The sequence below is a fragment of the Tinamus guttatus genome, unplaced genomic scaffold (genome assembly GCF_059628265.1).
Source record: "Tinamus guttatus ecotype Peru unplaced genomic scaffold, ASM5962826v1 Tinamus_guttatus_pri_ptg000056l, whole genome shotgun sequence".
NCBI lineage: Eukaryota > Metazoa > Chordata > Aves > Tinamiformes > Tinamidae > Tinamus > Tinamus guttatus.
The window spans coordinates 1,232,606-1,258,771 of record NW_028288590.1 but is presented as its reverse complement, the minus strand read 5'-3'; the positions used below and the strand labels follow the sequence as shown (position 1 = coordinate 1,258,771).

General features: G+C 40.8%; 1 protein-coding gene and 1 long non-coding RNA gene across 4 annotated transcripts in view; both read right to left on the bottom strand.

Moving 5' to 3' along the window:
- Positions 1-2,516: 2,516 nt before the first annotated feature.
- LOC148595817 (uncharacterized) overlaps positions 2,517-26,166 on the bottom strand; it is a 297,456-nt gene continuing 273,806 nt past the window's right edge. The window contains exon 3 of the long non-coding RNA XR_015914412.1: positions 2,517-2,530. This is a non-coding gene — a long non-coding RNA (uncharacterized LOC148595817). The remainder of the gene's footprint in view (positions 2,531-26,166) is intronic.
- Positions 6,443-26,166, bottom strand: part of RGS20 (regulator of G protein signaling 20) — a 37,137-nt gene continuing 17,413 nt past the window's right edge. For all 3 annotated transcript variants that reach the window (XM_088540169.1, XM_088540167.1, XM_088540168.1), the window contains exons 2-5: positions 14,519-14,667; positions 9,049-9,135; positions 7,984-8,218; positions 6,443-6,753 (exon numbers count right to left, since the gene is read on the bottom strand). In XM_088540169.1, coding sequence (XP_088396295.1) covers positions 6,565-6,753; positions 7,984-8,218; positions 9,049-9,135; positions 14,519-14,667 — 660 coding nt within the window. In that variant the 3' untranslated portion in view covers positions 6,443-6,564. The remainder of the gene's footprint in view (positions 6,754-7,983; positions 8,219-9,048; positions 9,136-14,518; positions 14,668-26,166) is intronic.

Below are 26,166 nucleotides of genomic sequence, written 5' to 3'. Positions count from 1 at the left end.
AATAGATGCCATTGATTTTGTTCATGAACTGAATTTTGAAACGTAGAGTAACTGATGAGATTTGTAAACACGGAGACCAGAAGAACAGTGAGATGATAGAAATGCTGTTTGTTAGAGCCTGTTCTTCTAGCCGTGTACATATTTAAAAGTATTTTCCAAATGATCTCTTCAGAAAAACATGTCAACATCTTTGGAAGTGATAAAATATTTATATTACACCTAAGTTTGTATTATCATTTAATTTATCAAACCCTGGAGCTGAGGAGGTCTATCCTGTCAATGTATAAAGAATTCTTGGGGGAAGTATGTGTGGTTTCTGGGGAATAAATTCCTTAACTGTAAAGGACAAATGGGAATATTTTTTATTGGTTATTTCGTGTCTGATGGAGACAGGCGAAAGCATGAGATGGTATGTTGTATGATAGCATGATGAGATAGCATGAAATAGTGTGATGACATTTCGACCCTGCAAGGCAAAAGAAATGTTGGTTAAATAGTTTATAGAGCAATCCCCTTTTTGGTCAGCTTGTGCAAGGGAAAGGGCTTTTATCTTGAGGAGAAAAAAGTGATTAAAACAAGAATTATGTTTGATTACATATGCAATGTTTTTTTAGGGTAGAAAAACATTCAGTATTTCAAAGTTTCTTACATAACTTTGTATAAAAGAAGTATTCCATATTATTACTCTAATTTTGAGTAATTTCTTTGTTAACTTTCAGAGTCTGTTTATATATAGTCCCTTTGGCAGGGTTGCTAGTTAAGAGTCATTTAAAGATATGTGTATATCTTTTAAAGTCAAGTTTTTAAAGTTGAGGCAGCAACAGATGAATTGTAGACATTATCAATGACAGTGCTTTAAATGTTTTTAAGGCCAAAAAAAATGTTAAATAAATAAATTGGGTGTCAGTTAGACCTGTTTTTTTTTTTTTTTTTTTCTCTCTTCAAAATGTGTGCAGGATGGATCTGGTTTACATAGCCTTCTTTGTGTTGCATATCTTTTGATCTTTATGCCTAATCGTGAAACCTAGGAGAACTGTTCTTTCATGAGAAACATCTATAGTGATGTTTACCTACTGAGCTATATACGGACCTCTTTAGAAGAGCTAGAACTGTAGCAGTGCTTTCTGTGATGCATGTGTATCCAGCAAGACACTTGTGTCACCCAGTGCTTCCTTGTGGCCGATGGCAGCAGCCTTCAGGCTTTCACTCTTCTGCCCCGAGGAAAAAAAAAAAATGGGAAATGCTTTTCATGTAGTCAAAGATGGGCCCCAAGAACTGGATGCAAAATGAACACAGGTGTCTAAATTCTAGTCATGCTTCCTTTGGGTACGCAAAGCTGAAGTGAAAACTGCTCATCAGTGAGCCCTGGATGCACCTTCATTCAGCAGTTCTCCCCGCTCTGCCGGAGAGGAGGCAAGGCCTGAGGAACGTGTGGGAGACGTCCTCCGAGCTGGGGCTGGACCGTCGCTCTCCAGGTGCTTGGCGTACCTGCTCAGCTGTGCTGTGGCTGCCCCAGTGCACCGGAGTGGCTTTTATGCGATGAAGGATGTCAACTCTCTCATCCTCAGCTCCTTTAGGGATCCTAAGGGATGTTTGAATCCTCTTGAGTAGAACAGAGACTGGAACACAGCTGCCCTGTAGTCTAAGCTGGTATTTTAACACCATTACAGAAAAAGAGGTAGCCCTATTCCTCTTAGAACTGGGGTGGGGGAAGATTTTTAGTAAGTCATTTTTCTTCAGTAAGGTTGGCTGTTGAATTTTGCTCAGAAAAGAGTTGTAGCTTCTGGATTCTCAGGTATTTCTTCATATATATCTCTGGTACCCTCACAGAGGTATGGGTTTTAACATTTGTTTATAGCAACATTAATGTTAGGAAACATTAATTTTGATGAATTTTCATTTGCTTTTGTGAATCTTGTTTTGAAGCCCTGAAGCACTTCTAAAGCATTTTAGAGAAAGTATCTTTTTTTTTTTTTTTTTTTTTTTTTGTCCGACCTTCTGGATTCCACTTGTGATCACATACATGAATTGAGCTTGCACGTTAAAATCATTAACAGCTCAAGTAGAACTTAACATTCCTCAATCTGAAGTCTTAATTCCCAAAGTGGTTTGTGCCACTTTCTGAACGTGTGACCTTTGGAAGTGCTGATAAGTGCTCATTCATGGACCTAGGTCTAAGAACTTTGACCTATGTAAGAAGAATTTCATATCCATGTATATTAGCTTCTCTTTCAGTGCCACCTAAAACTGCCATTTTAAAAGGTTTGGGATTAACGTAGTTACAACATCAATGTAAAAACAATTCTGTTAATGTTGCAATTGAATGACAGCAGTGTACTTGTATTCTCTACTGTCTAGAGCAGACTTTCCTTAAAATTACTTTGTACTAAGACAATATTTCTGATCTGTGATCAGATTTTTTTTATTTAATTGGAAAGGATGTCTAGATAAATAGTGCTAATGTGAAAAAAGGAATTTAGAATATGTAGCTTGAAAGAGTTTTTTTTTCTCTGTCTTTTTTTTTTTTCCCCTCATTTGTATTGTGCTAATGAGTTTGGAATTTAAAGGTCAGTGTAAAGCAGTCGGTGTGCTGGCTTGAGGGCGCCCATACAATTTTAATACTGTTCAGCAGGCGCACAGAAAGAGCAGTCTAACGACGTGGCTGGCTGCAGGAGTGACTGCTTTGCAAAGTGCAGGTGCTGAGGAACAAATACCAGCAGCCTGGGAGCTTGTTGTGGCCTAATGATATCCTGCAGGTACATAAATGCCAAGGCAAACCAGCCATGCTTATTTTCAAGCTATGCTAAATTGATTTTTGTGGTAATTTCAAACTTTAACCAATTATATAGAATACCTTGTGCCAGTGTTTGTTTTTGTCCTCCTACTGTGTAACAGTTTCACTGTAGTAACTTCTTCATTTTAGTGGAAATAATATTTGCCTGGGAAGACATAAGTTTGTGTGTAATTACAAAGTATATGGTAGTGAAATGCAATCTATGAGCTCTACTGTGGGTATTTTTTTTTGCCATGGTTTGTTCAATTTTCTTTAAATCCAGCGTTAAACAGTCTCAGAATTACCTAATACTAATATTTTGTTTGTTTTGGCGTGAGGCAGAGTGTTGAGAGACACTTGCAGGCTATCAGGGGACTAGCATTCTGCCATGGGTCACGGGTATAATCTTTAACCTAAGAAAAGACATGAAAGTTTGAGATAGTTTCAGGAAGGATCATCTCATTGTTGCAATACAGAAGTAAAATGAAAATTGTACAAATTTTATTTAGCTGTTGGGACACACAGAAAATAAGCTTAGAAAGCATTATTTTCTTCTTTTAATAATCTGATGTTAGCCATAAAATTACCCAAATCAATCCTGTTATTTTTTTTTCTTCTCCCCTTCAATTTCAGTATATCTATTTCTCAGAGAATAATAAATTTGATATTGGATTATATAAAATTGTTAGGCTTGTCATCAGATTCTTTTTGAAGTATCTTTGCAGGAGGGAAGAGAGAACTTAAACTAAATCCACTGTTTCACTGTTGTGAACTTTTCTGATGTACGACTGAAGTGTTGGGCAGGGACAACCACTAGCTGGGCCTCAGTTAGTCCTTAACATGCCTTAACTAGTACTATGTTGAAGGAATTCCCTTAACTCTTTATTTTTTCTTTTCTGATGACATAATGACTTTTTTTCCCCTGCCCCTCAAACTAACTTTGTGTCAGCTCTTCCCCCATGACACCATAGATTGAAAAATAATGAAACAGATTTTCAACTTGCTTGATATTTTCTCTTTCTTCTGTCAATGCTTTCTCTTGCCTAGTGCATCGAGGAAGCAAGTAAATTGGTTTCTTAAATTACACCCATTTTGCTTTTTCAGAGATAAAAAGTCCCATTTTGTCCTTTTTATAGTGCTGGAATTAGGCTGTGGAATGATAACAGTGATGGCGCTGAACGATGAATTTATAGTTCTCTTCTGAGAAATATTTTTGTTTATTTTTTTGCTCTTCTCCTTCTGTCCATGTGTTGTATGGCCCATATGCCATAATGTCATTTTGTTCATTAAAATTAATGTGTGTGGGAAAAACAGGATTTAGTACAAGTTTACTATAAACTCCAAATTTGAATATACTGGGATTGTAACATATCTCGTAGAGAGGTTACTCTAATAACGTTCTTACAAATTTGACTAATTTTCTTCCTAGAACTTCAACTGATTACCAGTTTTGAGGTACACAAAAATGCTTATAGAGAGATACCTGTGAAAAATCAGGTGTGGTGCCTACTCAGTACCAAATAGTTCTAGCTTCTTTTATCAGTGAAGTATGTGAATGTCTGTAAAATAAACATGTCATATAACTGAGGAAGCTTCACGTGTGCAAACACAGGGTGCTTCATGCTGCTAGTCTCTCAGGAACCAGGAGTGGACATTCCCAGGCACCTACAGGCCAGTGACCCTGGTCGCCATCCCCAGAAAAGTGATGGAACGGCTCATACTGGCCGTTGTCTCCAGGCACACGGAGGACAAGAAGGTGCTCAAGAGTAGTCAGCATGGATTCACCAAGGGGAAATCTTGCTTGACTAACCTGATAGCCTTCGATGATGGAATAACCAGCTGGATAGACGAGGAGAGAGCGGTGGATGTCGTCTTATCTTGACTTCACCAAGGCTTTTGACACCGTCCCTCACAGCATCCTCCTGGGCAAGCTCCCGAAGCGTGGGATAGATGAGTGCACAGTGAGGTGGATTAGGAACTGGCTGGATGGCAGGGCCCAGAGAGTGGTGATCAGCGGTGCAGAGTCTAGTTGGAGGCCTGTGGCTAGTGGGGTCCCCCAGGGGTCAGTCCTTGGTCCAGTCCTGTTCAATTTATTCATCAATGACCTGGATGAAGGCACAGAGTGCTCCCTCAGCAAGTTTGCTGATGATACCAAACTGGGAGGAGTAGCCGATACCCCAGAGGGCTGTGCTGTCATCCAGAGGGACCTGGACAGACTGGACAACTGGGCAGTGAAAAACCTCATGCAGTTGAACAAGGCCAAGTGCAAGGTCCTGCACCTGGGGAGGAATAACCCCAGACACCAGTACAGGCTGGGGACTGACCTTCTGGAGAGCAGCTCTGCAGAGAAGGACCTGGGTGTCATGGTGGATGGTAAGTTGACCATGAGGCAGCAGTGTGCCCTCATGGCCAAGAAGGCCAATGGCATCCTGGGCTGCATTAAGAAGAGCATCTCCAGCAGGTCGAGGGAGGTGATCCTGCCCCTCTACTCATTCCTGGTGAGGCCACATCTGGAGTACTGTGTCCAGTTCTGGGCCCCACAGTACAAGAGGGATGTGGAGCTGCTGGAGAGAGTCCAGCGCAGGGCTACAAGGATGATCAGGGGCCTGGAACATCTGCCCTACGAGGAGAGGCTGAGGGAGCTGGGCCTGTTCAGCCTGGAGAAGAGAAGGCTGAGAGGGGATCTGATCAGTGTCCATTAGTACCTCAAGGGAGGCAGTGAGGAGGATGGTGCTGGCCTCTTTTCAGTGGTGGCCACCAACAGAACTAGAGGTAATGGCCACAAACTGAAGCACCAAAAGTTCCGTATGAACTTAAGGAAAAAAATTTTAACAGTGAGGGTGACAGAGCCCTGGAACAGGCTGCCCAGAGAGGTTGTGGAGTCTCCTTCTCTGGAGATCTTCAAAACCCGCTTGGATGCAGCCCTGTGCCATGTGCTCTAGGTGACCCTGCGTGTGCAGGGGGGTTGGACTAGATGACCTCCCTTCCAACCTTAAGCATTCTGTGATACGATATACATCTACCCAGAGAGTGAAGAGAACAAGACATGAGAATTCTTGTGCTTTATTTAAGAATTTAAATGCCCAGACTTTTTCTCCTCTTAAATAAATAATTTATAAACATCAGCAGTATGAACTTAAAAATGCTTTCAGCAGTTTCTTGGTAGTAAAATAACACTTTTTTCAGGAAAAAAATGTCACTGTTTTATATATATAGGCAGCATAATTACAACCATTAACTTCCATAAACTTGAGGTTGCCATATTGATTTTCATTAGGCCACTACATATGTTAAATACATATTGTAAAACAAGTGGAGTGTACCTGTGCCAAGTACAACTTGTACCGTATGGGAAGCCTCAGTCTAGGATAACACAGATGCTGATAGCACAGCTGTGGTTTTTTTGGTCACAGATGGATGGGGTAAGTGGTTTGACTTTCAAGTCCAGCACTCCACTTAAAATTTAGTTTTCATGCTCAATTGGTAATTGTACTTTGGAGACAGGTCGCTTTTGGAGAGTTGTGTCTGAGTTGCATGTTGCATTGTGAAGAAAAAAAAAAAACTTTTTAAAGGTAAATGTTTTATCTTCCTCTTCATTCTCTTTTGCAAAGTAATACTTACTTTGACCAGGAAACTGTGTCAGAGCCTTGTGCAGTTTTAAAACATTCAGTCTGTATTAAAACTTGCCTGAGATATTTCCAGGTAAATATCAGGTTAATTCTAAATTCCCTGTTGATCGGTGTAGCCCAGAGTTCCATTTGCTTGCAAATAAATACGTTTAAGAAAGAATCCTATGCTTCAATGGACTTCTCAGTTAAGGACCGAAGCAAGTCCTTGTAAATAGCAGAGTTCATAAACCGTGGGTAGGAGTCCCTGTGCATTAAGGTATAGATTTGAAGCTGTGCATCATCAAAGGTATGTTGGGAGGGTTCCAGCATGTTTCGGTTAATAACTTCCCTTACTCTCGAGTCCAGGCTGACCTGCATGTTGAAACAAAAAGTCAGGTAAATGGTAGCAGTGCGGAGTACACGTTTTCTTCTTTCCATCTCTTTTGGCTTGGAAAAAGCAGCACCCTTCTAGACTGTAATTATTAAATATGCATAGGCTAAAAATGGCTAAAATTTGAATACAACTTTGTCATAATAGTCTGTCAAGCATAGAAAAAAGTGTTCTCTCACAAATTAAACCTTATTTTGAACAATGCTATGTGAAATACCATTATTACTAAAACCTGGTAGAATCTTATTTTCCAGACCCATTTCCTGCTCTGTAGTAGAATGGATTTGTAATTTGGGGGACATTTGGTTTCCATGGAAATTAGTACTGTTGTAAAGAGGCTGAATTCAGAGTGAGTAGTATTTCGCAAAAGGAAACTGTAAGCTAGGAAGCTGTTAATTAATCAAGTTCCTATGTTAAAAATTGGATGTAAACATCAAGTAGCTATATAATGTAATGCTTCCATGTGTGCAGTCTTTTGGTCTCTCTTTTTTTTTTTTTTTCCCTTGCAAGGCAATAGTCTCTGTAAAGACAGTAACGTTACTGGGCCAGACTGATTAGATTAAATATTATTTTTATCTGCTCAAGTACCATTTGCCCCACAATCGAGTAAGTTATGAATTTTGCAAGGAAGTTAGAATGTTTAAAATTCCGGTCTCTTTGTAGGATAATGTTCAAACTGTGAACTGATAGGTCTTTGAAACATGACCTATTTGTTAACAGTGAAGTGACAGGCAGCTTTGAAAATGTTAGAGTCAGTTTTTGAACTGTTTTTGAAATGAGTTTTTGAAATATATTTTGTCAGCTGTTCTGTGGGCAATTTATTTGTGCTGTGTGGCAAGCAACAGATTTCCTGAGTCTGCCGTGCCTATAAAGCATCCCCTTCCTCTTCTTAGTAGAAAGGGGAAAAAAAAAAAAAAAAAAGATGTATCCAGCATATAAAATCTGTTTGCGCAGGGATGAAGTCTTCATCTGTCTCTACCTTTGTGCTTCAGATGAAAGACTTCACATTAGTGTGCCTGGATAGCAATGTGAACAGTTTTCTAACAGCAAGGGAAAATAGTTTTGACCGTTTCACCTCAGTGCTGAGTTTGCTTTTTTTCCTTCTAAATGCTTACTAGCAGTGGAATGCAGAGAAAAATTATCCCTGGGTATTTTTGTGGCATTAACTGTGCAAAACAGCAGCAAAAAATGTATTGGGGAAGGGAATGTACCTCTTTCGGAGAAAGGATAGAAATATAATCCTCATAAATAAGTCTTGCTTTTTCTTCAATGACACTTTTGTTGGATTCTTGTTTCAGCTCCTCACAGGCCATCCAGAAGAGCATGTTTTCCTCGCTGAATTCGGTTCGGAGAAACTCCCGGAAAGCGTTCCTGCCGGCCGGGGTCAGCATGAGTTTGTCAAATGACTGCGCCCAGGCGTTGACTTCTTCAAGTGTAGGAGCAGGGCTTGAGGAGGAAGGAGGGGACAGGAAAAGGGAAGTGACCCAGGGCTGCCCAAGCTGTTCCCACCTGGCAGAAGGCGCCTGCCATCATGATGGAACAGAAACACAAGGTTCCTCGCCTGAACTGCCCCCGTGCAAACTCTGCTTAACATAGTTGTAAGATGCTGTTTCAAAATGGGTTATCAGAAGCTCAGACACAAATGATTGCCTGGACTTTGATGCAGAAATTCCAGTTTATTGCTCAAAGTCTATGATTAATAAGTGATTTTTTCCCTTTTTTTTCCCTATACATAATGGTCCTTGTTGAATCATTGTTAAAATTGAAATATTGAATACTGAAAATATTTAGAAAGCAGTATGGTGGCAAATATAAAAGGAACCTTCCTGTCTGTTGTGGTTTGCAGGTGCTCCTACCTGTTTGAGCAATTCTGAAGCGACAGTTGTGTGACTTGGTGGGATCCCAGTTCCCCCTTATATTTATTCTTTGTGTAAAGCTGAGCACTGTTGGCTTGGTTAAATACTTGCTGGGTGGGAAAAGGATGAATTTTTAAAATTATTTCAGAAAAAAAGGAGATTTACTATGCTCCTTTGATCTGCAGTCTTATGAAAGTTGTGGTGTGGTTATATGCTGCATGTAAATAAGATAAAAAATTATAGATCAAACCTTTTGGCTCTTTATGAGTTAGAGAGGTGATCACAAATTCAGTTTAAATGACATACGGATAGTAATAGCTATTTGAATATTTCGGATAACTTGTAAACATTTACTGTGTTTTTGTTAGTTTTTGTTTTGTTTCATTTTTAGCTTAATATAATTTTTAATAAAGACTGTACCTTTCCTCACAATTTGGAATACCCTCTGCTTGTAGTTCATGGGATGTTCTTCTTGTTCTCTCTTCATCTTGATTTCTAACAGTAAGACTGCAAGGAATAAGACAAAAATTTAGTTAACTTTATAAAGGTCAATGAACCTACACCAGATGCTTCACCTCTAATATTTTACAAAATTCTGCTAAAGAAATAGAAGCTGTGAGAAGCCACAAGAGCATAGTTAAACTCTTGACACTAGTTTTACACTCTTGTAAGTCTTTTGAGCTTTAACATTGGTGATGACTGTTCAAAATGACTGTCTCCCCGAGGCTTTCTGTTCAGGGTTAATTTCTGTATCTGTGAGTACCCTTTACCAGGTACCAAATCCATATGTAGTACAGGCAGGATTTCGTGTGCTTGATGGAATGGTTTTATGTGAGTTAGACTGCAAAGTTTTTTGGAAAGGTGTGAACCCTGGCTACTTTTTAAGGTTGCAGGGCATGACGGGTGCCAGGTGGGATGACCCTGTTGCAAGAAAGCCAGAGTTCAGTAACTGGAGCTCACGTTTTAAGCAAGAGCTTTATACATGTCTGCTGGATCTATTAAACATCCTCCAGAGTTCAAGGGCAAAGAGAGCTACATAGCATGGTTGCTCATTACCTCCCTGAGAAAATGCCTCAAAAAAATAAGGCCCAGAACGTAACATAAGGAGATGTATCATAGCTAAATATCACTGAGTATGTCTGACCAGAAACGAGTATTAGTTTTTGGTGTTTGTAGCATACAATGTTTGCTGCAGTCACTAGTGATCACTGAGAGATGTTTTTAATGTCCCTCAGAAGGGTAGGTGTCTACTCCTGCTGCTCTGATCAAATGCTAACTTAGTACTCTCTCAGGTTATTAAAAATTCCTTTTATGATTTCAGCTACTAAGGTTTCTTCTTCTTTAAAGCTTATTTTCAGACCGTGCATATTTCCTTTTATGAAATGGTGCCTATATTCTAGGCCATAGGTGATCACAGTTCAGTGAGGAATAACCTGTACCTGTGTGTGCACCCAGATAGATCTGTATAATGTGCAGAGCTGCTTGAAATTTGTCAGGACGAAAAGCTCCAAGTGAACTGTAACCCACAACATACATGAACCGGGTCCTCCCGCTGAAATAGAGCAATACACCTGCTATAATTTCTAGGAAAATAAAATACCCAATTTCTCCATTTATTATCTTACCTTTCTTTGGTGCAAGCTTGTTGCTCTAGTCCTTAGTAATCTCACCTATCACAAGGCTTTTTGTTAAACCGATCGATTTTTCCCTTTCTTGCTTCTTCTTAAACTCATGCCTTTGTCATGTTTGTGGCCTTACTACTTACTGGTTATCTCCTCATGCTCGCTCCTGTGTTAGTCCATAATCTGCAGAGACCTTCCTGGGGGATGGAGAATTTAAACACTTTAAGGCTTAAGGCGAGTGGCTGGAGGTTGGCAAGAGAGGAGAGACGTTTTTGCCTAGGGGAGTCCATGCACTGAAAAGGTGGGGAACCTTTCCTGTTACCAAGCTGGACAGCAATCATGTTACCTGCTGTAAGCTATTTTTTTTTTTATGCAAGATCTGAATCACACATTTAAACCAACTAACTATTTGAGTTCACCTTTTCAGTAAAGAAAGCAAGCAGTTAAAAACCGGCAGTGCTGTATTCTTTTTGGGGTATATTGGACACAGTCCTATACTATAGTTGTTGCCAGTGATTCTGGCGTTTTTTCTTTTATATGAAAAAAATGAGTATATCATGGGTAGTGAATATACCAGTATATTGTCATCATGTTTGTTGGAGTTTTCACAGAGTGAGGGGGGCCAAGAGATGAAGAAAGGAATGCAGTCTTCTTCGTAAGCTGAATACGAGTGGAGAAAGGCGTAAGAAGCCACCAAAGCTTTCTGCAGAAGAACGTGCCATTCCTAGGGACGTTGCCTGGCAGGTTGGCAAGGCCCGGGAAATGCCATGAGTGCGGAGTGAGGGCAGCGCCGCCTCCTCGGCATGGCCAGAGCAGCAAGTGCCATGGTTGAGTTGCGGCTGTAGGAGCCAGCGCTGTCTGAGCGTCCACATTGTGAGGCTCATTTCACCCCTTCTTCATCCGAAATCTACTATTAGGAGGATTCTGAATGCTGGATGTTCCTCCAATCAGCTGCATGACTCATGTAGGTTGTTATTTTTATTCCTGCTCATGTTTTTTCTGCTCAAAGTACTCGAGCTGTTTTGAGGAAAGGCTTTATGAATGGGGAATATAAATAGCTTAATTGCATTTTGTTTTGCATGTCTTGCTACTAGAAAACAATTCTTCTCAACAACAACAAAACCAAATTATTTCAAAGCTAAAATGGGCTGCCCTGTAGCCTCTAATAGTTATCAGATTCTGAACTGTAAATAGGAGTGTTAAGCATCGTAAAATTTGGGTAATTTTGTATACCCTATTGATTAAATTACTTTCTTTAAACAGTTTAAATAGCAAGGTGTACATAAAATAAATGTCCTTGGGAATAATAGGTGAAAAGGGAGGGGAAGAAAAAGTGGTTTAGCATCAACTTAAATGATAAAATGCAAATTTTATGCACTCTCTCTTAATAGATAAATCTCTCTCTAATTCTATCCCTCAACATGTGTGTATTAGAAATAAGCGGCTCTAGATTGCCACGTGAAGAGCTCTGTTACTGCACCGGGATCTGGGGGTTGAGGCTGTAACTTAGCCTACACTCTGCAGGGTATCAAACCCTGATCCTGGACAGACACTTAAGACAGATACTTAAGTACCTATTCACCTCCAAGCACCTTCTGGAAAGCTTAACAGGAGCAGAGAGCCAGGTGCCCTAGGGCCTTGCCAAATACTACTGGCATTCGAAAGGGCAGAGCTGGTTATCTAAGCTGACTGTTGAAAGCTGAGTGCCAATAGCAAGGGATTGACCAGGCTGCTTTTGCCTTGTGAGAGATTTATAGCTCATCCATAGGAAGCACTCAGCTTGTTGTCTGTGCTTTGGTTGGATTGCTGTGGCTTTTTAAGACTTTATTTTCCTTTATTTCAGTGCAAATGCTGGTCTCACCCATTAACGAGTAAAAGACCCAGATTGCCACAAAACTTTGAATACGGTAAGTTTTACCTTTGATTTTGAGTGAAATCACTTGGGTCTGGCAAAGTTGATGTGTGAGGTAACCGCATTACTCCTTTATTAAGCAACGAAGTAATGTTTTTCCCTTTGGCTTGCTTTGTTTCCCCAGTGTTTTTTTTCCTTAATGCCCTGTAGTGTAAGTTACTGTAAATTATGTTCTGCATGATTCCTTGTCTTCTGCAAATAATGCCCACACTGTTTAAAGCCTCTAATCTCAGGGATATTAGTTTCATATGCATAGCAGGTGCCATGAGTTGACGGCACAAATTAATGTAATCAGGTAAATTTGTCATTAAAACAAAAAAAGTGCTGGAGATGCGGTTATTAGTTCTGGATTACAAATTCTTTCAGCTACTCCTACCCCCATTTAACATATATACTGTTCAGTATTTCCCAGTCCTAAATCCAAAACTTAAATGTTCTAGTATTGCTTTGTCTTTCCCTGGAGCCCTGATGAAGTTCAGCAGAGCTGCCAGAGGAGCATCCAGCCCTGCCAAACAGCTCCCACCGCACAGCAGCGAAGCAGAAGCGAAGGCTGCGAGGCAGGAGGTGGCGGGGAGCAACTGAGAGGTGGCTAAAAACTGCTTTGGACTCAGCATCGCTTGTCTTGTGCAAGAGCACAATGGGAAATGCTTCCTTCTAATTAATTTAAGTTTTGTGTGTGCACTCATCTGCGGGCTGGCAGATCAGCTGAGAGCTGGCAGTTTGAGGAAAAGGTCAAGACCAACCAGTTCTTGCATAGGTGGGCATGGAAGATACCATGAAATAAGCAAAAAATTGGGAAGAGGAATTGCACATTTTGTCTCCAAAGAAAAGGTAGAAGAGCAGGACATCTCCTTCCACCTCCAGCTCTATGGGATTGGTTAGGTTTGGGTCTGTTCCTTCAACTGCTTACACGTTACCTGCTATGAGTACTCATTTGGACAATAAAAAGACAATTTTTATTTTCTATGGGCCTAGGCCTGAGCTAAACAAAACTGTAGCCTTAGAGTAGGCTCAGAATGGGCTTGAAGTGAATCAATCATGTTCATTTGTTGCTGCTTGTAGAAAACTTGTGAAGATGCCTTTTCTTGACATCTTATCACATTCATATAATGTTCTGCACAACAGAACTGTGATGTGATTGGGCTTTTAGACATTGCCGTATAGACATTTAACTATTTACATAATACACAACATTTTTAGTTCTTTTGGGGGAGAGTGAAAATTGATTTGATTTCTGAGATAGGAGTACTGCTTTTGGTATTGTGTAAGATGACACTGATAATATGTTATCAACTTTTCAAAAGCATATTGGCAGCACAGCTCCTTTTTGTGTTAATTGGAGTTGCATAGAAATACTTCAGAGGGAGGTTTGCAAGTTTTTCTTTCTTTTTTCTTTTGTGTGTAGAGATGTCATAAGACTATTTATATTATTTGGAGACCCTATTTTATATGTAGTGTCAGTAGTGGTATTTTGGCTTTTTTAGTGTTTAAATTTGCCAGTGGCAAATTGTTGTTCTAGCAAGCATGGAAAAGAAAATTCTAAAGCTTTCCAAAGTTACTGGAGTACTGTGCTTTTACAGTAATATTACGTCCAACCCTGATCACCTGGATATTGATACCTTGATCGTCTTCTTCGTTTTCCGTATTTTTCATTAGTTTTTAGGCTTTGGGAGCACTACCAATACTTAGATACACCACTGAGATCAAATAAATTTTATGTTCACCAGTTTGCTGATGTGGCTTTGGTGAGTTGTTCAACGTTGCCAGATAATGCTTTCCTGTGGAAAAAAAATAGGATGATAATGCCTCCTTACTTACCTAAGCAATTTTTCTCTTTCCCATTTGAGTGAAAAGAGACTTTTAACACAGGGAATGAAAACCGGGCACTTGACAGCTTGGACCAACTCTTAACTAGTTTTTGAGGAGGCAAAATCAAACCTGAGGGCTTGAAGAGACAGTTTATCTGTATATGGTTTTGTTTCAAAGTATCTTTTGCAAGTCCAGTGCTTAATTTAGTAATTCATGGGAGCAGCTTGGACAAACTTTGTTCCTGTGCAGAACGGGTATGAAACGCTACTGAGCAGAAGGGTCATACTGGGCACGTGCTTGGTGCCAGGGCTGAACGCCTGAGTAACTAGAACCTACACTGACCAGAGTGAGCAGAGAGAGGACAACACACCTGGATTTTCTGAAGGCAGGCACAGGAGAGGACTCTACAGAACCCTTAGTGCCCATGGGACAAGAAAATGGTCATCTCTTATAGCCCCACATAGCACAAGAAGTTGTGTCGTGTTGTCCTAGACGCTGCCTGTCTCCTCCCTCCCCTTCTCCTCAAGGCTTGAACAAGAGCGGGTACCACGAGCAGCTGCAGCAGCAGCACCAGCAGAAGCAGCAGGCGTTGGAGCCTCGGTTCCCCGCGGCGCTCGGGGCCTGCGCGGGGCCTGGCGCCTCCTGGGCCGCAGACACGTGTCGTTTGTGCATCTCCGTCCGCTCGGGTCCCATGGGCTGCAAGGAGGAGAGAGAAGGAGGAAGTAAGCGACACCACTTTTCTGGTTTTGTGGTTTAAAAGTTCTACCAAGAACCCCCAGAACATTAATTTTATTTAAGTGCTGTGAGGGAAGGCAAGAGGCTACTGAATTCCTGCACGTGGGTGAGAGTACAAGGAGAAAAGGGAGATGATGCAATGACTGTAAAAGGGAAGTGAAGTCTCTGCCTTCTGAGGGCTGCAGCTCTTAGGGCATTGCTACGTAAACCTAGGCATTTTCTGAGCCTTTGGCTTAAAGACTTGTCCTAAAAGTCACAGTATAGAACTGAGGTAGTTGGAGCCCCTTGGTTGGGGGTTGTTTGTGTTTTTCTTTCTCACAATTAGCTGATGCACTGGATCGTTGATGTTTGAGTGACACGTCGAGAGCTGCTGAAAACCTGGCCCTTGCGGTGGTAAGAAGGGCCCAGGCCTGCTGGTTGTGCTGTAGCAAAGGGGAAGGGCCAACACTTATCTGCCACAAGTAACTGACTCCCACAACTTTTAACAGTGCTTTTCCTATGGATAAGGAATTGAAAACACATGGCAAGACAGTAAGATTTAGTGTGTTTCCCCCCCTCACTCCACAGCTGGCCATAATGGGTGATAATGTGAAACAAGGCTTTTGTGGAAGCTCTGGTTGGGGTCTTTGCACTGTCCTAGGAAGCCTTTTGGAGCCTGAATTCTGCAGGTATTCAGCATGAGCACTGTTCGGCAGTGCTAATGAGATGACACTTCCCGTGCAAGTGGTTGTCCCTTTCTGGCACATGGTTCTGTGAGCTTCGCGTTTGTCCTGCAGAACTTGATACACTGAGGACTGTGCCCCGTCCAAGTGACGTCTGTGCTACGTAAATGAAATGCCGACTTTCAAAAAGATTAGTGCAACTTTCCTCATTCTGATTGCATTTCATCTTCGTATGCTTAACGAGTCACATTCCTGTATGAAGTGATGTCTTTGGGCATAGGCTTTTTTTCAGGTTGCTACACCTTACTTTGAGACTGTGACAATTGTATGGGAATGAAAATCATCTCCTACAGATTTTGAATTATTTTGTATTCACAATTTATTTATGGGCTTTAAACATGAGCTGAATGATGGAGGGTTAAAAGTTGCTTTTCCTTCCAAAACCTCCAGTCCAATTTAGGCACTATTATCACTGTAACTTGAGGGAAAACGCACAGACACTGTCACAGACTCTGCAGAAGTGTCAAGAAAAATGTAGGTTATTTTAGCACAGTAGAGTATTAAATTGTGTTGCTTTTTTTTTTCCTGCTGAATTTGTTTTTCTATTATAGAGCTTAATTTTTATTTTGTTTTTGCTAGAACCACCCACTCTCCCAAGAGAAAAATGTATGACATGCTGAACAGAAGATGCACCTGTTTTGCAGGAGCAATAAACTATAAGACGAATAATGCACCAAAAATTATATTTCATTTTGTACCTCTGTAGATCTAATCTGATATGTACTATCTGAATGTCCAGAAATAGGAAATTTTAGTTTTATTTTTCTTCTAGGCATGGGAAAAGTAAATGAGATTTGAGATGGGAAGAAAACACTTTTTTCCCCTCATCTCATCCACTACTGCCTAATTCAGAAAACTCATTCTGGATCCAGTGTTAACACTTCAGATTCTTTTTTCACTGTTCTTTATTTTAATGAAATGGAAGAATACATAAGTAGCTGTATGACAAAAGCTGCCCAAAAGCATGGTGTGCTTAGTTTCATTTGTGAATTATGCAGCTTGCTTAAAAGCTTCCTGGTACTCTAGGTTTTTGAGAATGCTCACTGTACTTGATTTAGCCCACAACTTGCAGAAAATGAGTGACTTAGCAAAATAAAAATTCAAGACATGGTATACCAGATTAAATTACGTATTAGCACTTTTTGGCAGACGTATACCAGCTTTCTCATTAAATTAGCAAGTAGGTTTTGGTTATTTATGTGAAGAAGACCTTCTTGAAAGAAATTTGTAGCACATAGAGCAGAGTTTGATGGTAGAAGAGTTGCTTTGGAGTAATGAGACGCAAACAGGAAATCCCTGGAATATATCTGTTGCTTAAAGACAGCCCAAGCTTTGATAACAGACTGTTCAATGATTATCATGTATTTATTCCCTGTGGGCATTGAGACACATGTGGCAGAGGTTTGGTGGGCATGATAAACTAATTAGGATGTAATTTTTTATTCTGTGGGGTTTAACTAGGATTATTGTGGTAGGATGCGTGATGTAATGTATACCTGTAGCACTCCCACAGAGACATTGTGTTCCAAGAAAGCTGTTTAGAAAAAGGGACTTATGCAGAAATGTTGTAGGAGCTGCAGAACAAGGAATCACCAGCAGCTTTTACTGGTCAGAAAATCAATATATCCTTTTCAGGATTGCCTTTTCTACATTGGCAATCCTAACTCTTAGCAACCCGAATTTATATATTCACTAGGCCTGAGATGGGTTAGCTTGGACTTGGTAAAATCAATGGGATAGCAAGGTGGGTAGCAATGGGATAGCAAGCTAAGCAGTGGGGCAGGCTCTTACAATGTTGTAGAAACTCCTTTAGTGTTAAGATACATTGAACCAACCAGGCTGGTCCAGGTTCACAGAAAAAGTAATCCTACATAATCCTCCCCAATGCTGTTTTGTTAACTTTATTCTTTCCTGCTTTTTAATGTAGCTCTGGCTCTCAACCAAACTGCAGTCAGTTTGGTTCCCCTGGGGCCAGCTCCCTTGGATCACATACACATTATTAATCTGCAAGAGAAGCAGATGTTTTCTGTAAGAAGTCTAGGGCTTTGTTTCATTCTCTAACAAGAACTGTAAGATAGAATTCATATGTTCATGTTTGATATACATTTGCAGCTCATACTATATAGCACAATTATGATCATCCTAAGATCATGTAGGTTCTGTTTAAATGATATGTCCTAATTTCATATGTATGTTCATGTATTTACACCGTTTTCCTGGATTTTCTTGTGTTTTTTAAAGACACATAAAAAGAAGAGAAAACTGAAGAAACACAAACCCTGCAATTATGCAGCTGTGTATGGTATTGTAAGAAGTTTACCAAAAGCTCCTTATCGGCTGCCTTTGCTCTCCCATAAACTGCTGTTGGCCAAAATAGATGCAAAGGCACAAAGGCTGAGTTTGTGCAAGTCACCAGTTTAAAAATAAAAGTGCTTTAAAAAGCAGTAATACTGTCGGAATATGGCTTGTGAATGTGGAAGATGGATTTTGGAAACTGTAGGGGAACTGGTGACGGAGATGAAACAACTTGCCAGGGTCCCATGGTGAGTTAATGGTAAAGTCACTGGCAGAATTCTGACAGAAAAGTCTTATTTAATGATTGCAGTAGGTTTCCTACTGACTTTAGCAGATCCAGAACCAACCATAGTTGATTCTGTGGTCTCTGACTGGAGAATCACAGTTCTCCGCCAGACTTTGCTTCTTTTCAGCACAGCTACTGCAGTTGCATAATGGGCAGATATTAGATACAGCAGCCAGAATTACTGTTTCGAATTGAGTTGCAAAGGATGTATGGCCCATAGCGGTGCTGGTGAAGAAAAAAATGAAAGTAATTATTTATAGTGTCTCAGCTGTCATATACATGAATGGACATTAGATTTATCAGCAACTCCAAAATGTATTATTTGTAGCAATTTACAAAATTGCTTTTTTATGTTACAATCTATGTTATGAGCAGAAAAGAGGCCACTAGAAACATTAGATACTCATGCCAGGAGGGAGAGATTTGATGTGTTTTGTTTTGTTTGTTTGCTTTGGAGGATTTTTTTTTTTTTGCCTTCCTAGTTAAAAAAAAAAAAAAAAAGTTCTGTGTTTGTAGAATTTTACGTCTATTAATCTGGGATATCAGATTTTTCGACTGGGCCATGGTGCAGCCATAAAAGTACTTGGAAAACCCCTGTATTATGTTCTTTGGATCAATGCAGAGGCTGCTGTGTATTAGCTGGAAGAATTATTCATCTGTGGATGCTGTTGCTGTAGTAAATAGCGTCAATAACTGCTATCTCCTAAAAATCATTGCCCCACAGGCAACCTGTAGGGTGGAAAGGCCTAAATTGACTCAAATCTAAACCAATGGAAGTTTAACTGCTGATTTTGCAAGGAGGCTTTCTCTATTTTCCAAACTTAACCTGTGGGTAATCAGGGCTTTTTATAATCGTTGAAGAATTTCCGTTATCTGTGGCATTTTGGGCTAAGAGCTGGCTTTAAAGTTTTTGAAGGAAAGTAGGAAAATGGCATATGTTGGTACTTGTGTTTAGCTAATATTTTTCATTCCCAATCCCATCTGAGAATACATTTAGTAGGTGGGATGGTGAAAACTCACTCACAGGTGGTGGAGTGAGGAAACAGGGCGAGGTGCCTGCCTTGCCTCCCTGCCAGATGCTCCTTTTCCAATGTTGCATAAGAGGTAGCTTAAATTTCTCCCAACAACTCAACTGTAGTACTTGCTTTCTTTGTTTTAAACTGAAGGAATGATCTCAAATAATGATCCTTGTTTTCTTAAAGTTGGTGTTGCAGAGAAATGCAGAGCTGGCCAGGGAAAATATGAATTACAGTAATCAGCGGGACACCTTTGAGCTTGAGGAGCCCTGAGAACTGAAGCGTATATGCAAGTGCATCAAAAGAAGAGGGATTCCAGTGTACAACAAGAAAGTGCATTTCTGAGAAAACAAGGTTTACAGACATCCTCCTGCACCTGCTGCTGTCAAGGCTGATCACTCAGACCTGACAGGAGATTCTTTATAGTCCCTATGGCATTGATAGGAGCTGGAGCTGATGACCAACACTGGCTAGATTTCTCCTCAAAGGAAAACTGTATAGTGAATCAACTAGATGTGTTTTCAGTAAATACCAGTGTTAATGTCCTTTTGTCAGCCAAAATATTCTGCTCCTTATCCCAGGCGTGTATTTTGAGATCAGTAGTCAGTAAACACAACTTCTTTGACACCAGCCCTCAAAACATTAGTTTAGTCAGATGACCAGTTCTTTAAGTTTCTAAGTTTACATTATATGTAATTAATAATTAGCTTTAAATGGGTTTGTTCCTGACAAGAGCCAAGGATTTTTTTTTTCTTCCTAGACAGTCAAAATAGCATATCCATCAACAAGAGAGTGATTTCCTTGGAACATCAAGGTTATGTAATTAAAGAAAATTCCATCCTAGCTTTCATGCATAAAGCTTCAGAGAATCACAGAGTGGTTGAGATTGGAAGGGATGCCTGGAGATCTTTTGCTCAAGCAGGGTCACCTCCAGCAGGTTGCCCAGGACAGTCTGCAAGTGCCTCTGGTCTCCAAGTTTGGAGCCTCCACAGTCTCTCTGGGCAACCTGTCCCAGTGCTTTGTGACCCACCCAGAAAAGAACAAAGCAAACAACAAAAAAAAACTTTTTCTTTATGTTCGGATGCAATTTCCTGTGTCTCATCTTGAGCCTCTTGCCTCTCCTCCTGTCACTGGGCACCACCGAAGAGTCTGGCCTCATTCCCTTTCAGATATTTATGCACATTGACAAGACCGCCCAGAGCCTTCCCTTGTGGAGGCTGGACAGGCCCAGCTCTCAGCCTTGTAGCCTCCTGGAGTCACTCCAGCAGCTCCATCACTTCTCTCTTGTCCTGGGGAGCCCGGAATGGGAGCCAGCAGCCCCGGCATGGGCTCCCCAGGACAGAGAGGCAGGGCCACCCTCGCGAGCTGCTCGCCATGCTCTGCCCAATGCGCCCGGATGCCCTTGGCTTTGCTGGCCACAAGGGCACATTGCTGGCTCCTTCTCAGCTTGGTGGCCACAAGAACCCCCAGGTCCTTTATAGCAAAGCTGCTTTCCAGCAGGTCAGGAAATTTGAAATGCTAACATTGATGTCATTTAATATGAATCAAGTTTTTAGCTGGTAAAGCACTACAGCAATGAAGGCTGGTGAAGATGAGGAGATCTGATCTGGTATTCATATTTATACCACACAGAAAAGTGAGTTTATTATCATGGGTTATATTTAATATGAGAAGGTGCTAAGCAAAGATGTTATGAATTGTCTGAAATGCCTTGCTTTAAAATTGGTATAAAGGTATAAAAATCCTTCTGTTCCCTGGATGCTTCTCCTACCCTTTGATTGTAACAGGGCCTGCAGTTATTTCTTACCTCAAGTGAACATGACATTCTCTGTTACCAAGGGAATGAGCAGGGTGCATGTGTGTGTGTGCACATGAACTAGAGTTCTGTATTTCTGCTGTGATTTAGTAACCGTGTATTTATTTTTTTTTTGAGAAGACTCTTACTGTTTTGACTATGAAGTAAATTAGAAGAAGGATGATTAAAGAGAGGCTTCATTATCCTTCCCAAGATCCTGTAAATATACTTTGATGTATATTTTAAGCACTTAAAAGATACTGACCATTCTGCTGTTACTAAGTTCAAGTAATTTGTCCATTTAATATTTGGACAAGGCCATGTTACTAGCTCAGGGTAAGGGAGGACGGCCCGGGAGGAGAACATATCTCTGACCTGCCATGGAGAGGCCAATGGGCCTAGTTTCTCATAGGGATAACTATATTCTCTAGTGCACCGCTTTGATGCCCCCTGTCTCCTGCTCTTGTTTAATACCTTGTTGCTTTAGGCTTTCTTACTAGGTTGCTACAATGCATTATAGAAGTAGGGTCTAAATTGGTTTGTTGGAAAAATAAAACAAAAAAATCAAAAATTGTTTTTCTTCTTCTAGGTAAACTCCCTCATATCGAAGTGGACATCTTGGAGCTCCAAACTTCCTGTGCTGTGAATCTCTTCTATCTTCTCAAATTTCCAGACCTTTTAGAAAGTGCTGTGAGACACAGCAAAATATGTAGGATTAACATATAAGACCCTTCTGTACTAGATGCTCTCCTTAGTTGAGAATCGGGCCTGCCTTCTCTGTCCTCCACTCCAGATGAGATATGTAATTTGTTAAGAAAAGAGTCTGAGAAGAAAATATATGGGAGAATGAGAGATTCAAAAGCTGCAGACTTGACCACATATCTTAACTATGTTTTGTAAGGAATCCAGCAACAGTTTTAGACTAGTGCTTGAAAGAGGTAAGATAAGTTCAGCGAAGTTTTTTACCCTCTACCCCAGCACTCCTTACTCCCAACCCTAGGACTGTTTCACTCAGCTGCCGTGTATCACCTGAAATGGACCTCAATGTTCAACCATGTCCGTTTTGGACTGCCTAAAATAATCATGGCACTACCAAAGTCAGCTATGTTTGAGTAACCATGATTTAACAGGAAAAATAGATCACTCTTGTTCATATGGACAGGGTGGAACTAACACTTCATACTCTGCTCTTTTGCTATTCAGCAGAATCTGATTTTGCTCCTATGTAGCTGCTGTTGTAAGAGGTATCATCCTCAAACTCTTGCCACTGCTTAAGTGGTCTCAGCTTGGAGAACTTAAGAGCACTGCATGGGCAGGCACAACAGGGGCTGTGTGGAAGAATCTTCAGAACTGTCCAAGATTCCCACCTGGAGGGCAAAAGTTAGTGAAATAATTGTCTGGGAAGGAGGCTAGGAATTAGAACTGACTCGATGACAGGTAAATAATAAGTTCAAGCTGATTTCATGTTTCATCTGTGCAGGTGACTAGAAGGGGACCTCCCAGAGAGTGACTTTTGCAAACTGAGTGTGCAGACACAACCTGATACTCAACTATGCTGCTATGATAACTACGGGACACACTTGAGTTTCAGTCTTAAAACTTAAGCTGCACGGTTCTTGCCACAATGAGGGCCCCAGTTTGGACTCCTAACTTCACCTTTAGGAAAATAACCATGACTTTGGTGTGAAGATTGGAGAGATGGAAAGCACCTATACCAACAGTTTCATAGCTGCACTAAACCTGTCACCTAGGGGAACCATAAGCTCAGGAAAAGTCACTGGACAATTCCCATTGATTTCAGCACATTTGGGTTTATGATATTGTTCATAAATTTCATACTTCAAAATAGCACTAGGATCTATTGCAAGAAAGTTTGCCTAGAGGACTTGCCTTGCAAAGAGAAGATATTAGTCTCAGACCATCCATTCTGGTCCCTCTCTAGTTAACGATCACAACAAATTTAATCTATTATAAAATAATGTCCCTAAAAAAGCAATGAACCAGAAATAGAGAAAAGTAATGGCTTGTATTCCTGAATTTTTTTATCCAGCTCAAGAGCCTCTATGATTCACATGAAATGTATACTGTTCAAGTAATTTTTTTAATAAGTCCAGGGATTTAAGCAAGCATTTTAAAAGCTACTTTCAACAGTAGTGGAAAAAATAAAGTCTATGCCTTAAGAGTAATATTGGGATACTAGAATTAAGTATGCTTATCATGCCTTTGCACTCTAAGGCATGCCTGTCTGACATTCAGATTACGAGGCATTTTTGTATTAAACCTTATGAACACAAAAGACACCAGGGATGAAAATTATTTCCTTGGTTAAAAGCAGCTCAAATGATATTTGGCTTAGTTGGAACATTTGCTAATCCTTTGGTAGAAAGGTGAGCTTCCAAGAAAACAGCCCTCTCAAATAAGGAATATGAAACATCTAAATTGTGAAGGCCATATTTTTTAAAAAATCAAGGATGCACAGAAAAAAAAATCATGGTCAGACCTTTTGTACTTTTATGTCAATTTTATGTTAATGCACAATGAAATTTTGTCAACTCATCAGAGTGCAAAAATTCTGGAACTAAAACATAAAAACAATGTTCTGTCCTTGTGCATGTTGGAGCTGAGCAGGTGCATGAGCCCTAACTTATGCTAAGGTCTGATTTCCGCAGTCCCAGCATGAAGATCTCACAGTAACTACAGGGAATGTGAATCCCTGCACCCTAATTATAGCTGACAGCTAGTTGGAGTGCACAGATTTGGATCATTGGAGTTCATTCATTTTTCAGTAAATGCACTGGGCCTGATCCCAACTCCATTACAACAATGAAAAACTCCTATTGGTTTCAGGGAGCTTTAGGCCAGGTTACATAAATCTTGCTGCTCTCTCTTCAGATTCTCCTCCTAAAATGATAATCTGTGAGCTGGAAGGAGATTCTTGTCCTTTACTACTGCCACAAGATGCTTGCAACTGGGCTCAAGCTCGGAGTGAATCTCTGAATCCATATTTTATTCATTTAGGAATATTTAATGCTGCAACATACTTGTGCTGGAGCCTATGACAGTCTACTGTCAACTGCAATAAGAACAGGATGCTTGGTGCTTGTGCTTATCTCTCTTCATTGACAAATTTGACACAGGGGTTTTTTTTGCATCCTGCAGGCAATATTTTAAGTGAAGAGCAATTATAAGAGATGCTGATGACCTGGCCCACACGCGGGCATCTGCTGCAGGCATAGTTGTCAGAGTCCCTCTTACTGAGACAGAGTAGGGTCAGTTCTTGGGACTCCTTGTGCTTTTGGAGATCTTTTGGATCCTTCTACCACTGTAGAAGGGTAATTTAAGTTGTTGAGGATTTACGAAGTTGGACATAAGTAGGGAAGATACGGGCAGCCACGTGGAATAGTGCAGCCTCTTATGTCCGTGTTGAACTCAGCTCTGTCAGTGCTCAGTGGGTAAGACCACAAATAATACCCTCCTGGGGGTTTGAAGAGCAAATCTGGAACACTTCTAAGATGTCTGGAAATTAAGGCAGGTACCTCTACCTGCTCCATTTAATTTATTTTTCTAGACGAGTAGCACCTCAGAGAAGCTTGGGGTTAATCTATCCAGATTAAACAGTGCTTTACATTTCAAAGGGAATGGCTGGAAATATATCACACCCACACGGTTAACAGGTAATGACACCCGGATCATGCCACTTGTAACTTAGGATGTTATTTTGCCAGAGGCGTAATGTCTTCTGCTGCTTTTTCTTTGTTACTCAGTGCTGCACAGTTGGCTTTAAGGTCAGCTGCTGTCTGCAGAGAACTCCCTGTGCTAAAACTTTTCAGAGTAAAATCTGACTTTCTTCCTGAGAATCATAATTAACTGGGGCTTCAGAGATATACTTTTGCGGGGGGTGGGGAGGAGGGTTGTTCTATATTTCTCATGCTACTAGTGTGGGAAATACAGCTTTACTTTGGATGCTATCACATAAGACTTCACTGAAAATGTTACTCTAAAATGCAATTAGCAGGGTCATTATCACTATTTCTGTTGTAGAATGGGAAAGATTTGAAAATTTCAGAGAGAATTTTACACCTGCTACACAGAAGCAGCAGCAAAAGCCTGTTGCTCTGGTCCTGCTGTCTGGGTGGGTGCTATGACAGTCCAGCACAGAAGGGAGTACAGAAAGAGCGTAGACCCTACTGAGTCCCTCTACAAACCAGGTCACTGTAAACTGACATAAAGACAAATCAGTTTTGAGTCCTTGCAATATAAACGGCTACGATCCCCTGCCCTTTACTTTGTGGCGGCTGAGGTTCACCTCAGTTGGTCTTGGTCGGTTCATATTAGCTGACCAGCTGTTTTGCAGGTAAAAAACAAAATGAAAAACAAACAAACGAATGAACAAAAACAGGCTCCCCAAATACAGAGATTTCTGCCATTGTTTCAGTCCTACTTTGGTTGCCTTTAATGTCAGAGTAAAGTATTTGCTTCTGGTTATTTTTAGCTGCTGGCTTAAAAAAAAAAAAGTTCATTCAGCCTAATATTTTTCAAGCCTCTTTACTATGCAAACAGTGGCACTGGTGCATGCAGCAGATTGCTCATTCCGATCATCTCCCGCTGAGGGCTTGGTTGCATCGTGCTTAATTATGAATGGCCTCCAAAAAGCCCATTTTACTGTACTACGAAGTGACTCGCATCACAGCGAAGCTCTGACAACTCACACTGGGTACCAGAGTCACATGGTGCTGGATTAGTTGGTGACTCACTTGGTGTTGTACTCGGTGCTAGATCTGACTCACATCCAGCGGCGTTAGGAGCTGACTGACATTGTACTGGTCTGAGAGCTGGTTTCAGTCGGGATGACTCACCTCATAGTGCATTAAATAGTGATTCACACACTGTTTCCTATTGATCTGACTGTCACGATTCTCTTCGGATCGTACTATGCCGGCACCTGGCTGCCCTGCCAGGGCTGCCACCTCCATAGCTGTCCTGTGCTCTGCCAGCCGGACCTCGGTGTTAAAGGAAGCAGTATCAGCTGGCAGAAATACAACCAAATACAACCAAAAGTGTCCTAAAAGTGGAGTAAGGTCAGAACTGGACTTAGCATCCTATACCATAATTTCAGTAATGCCACTTATCAACTTCTCTGCATCAACTGGGTGGTGTGTAAAGACTTCAAACACTCCTGAAAACAGAAAGTTAAGAATCACTAACATCTATGTACGAATGCTCTGTTTATGCATCTTCCTGCTTCTGAATCCTAGCAGACCTCTGCAATGTTCCCTCCTCAGAAAGCATGTTTCCTTCTTGGGATCATCTTTCATGCTGACTAAAAGATGGGATGCATTTCCAGAA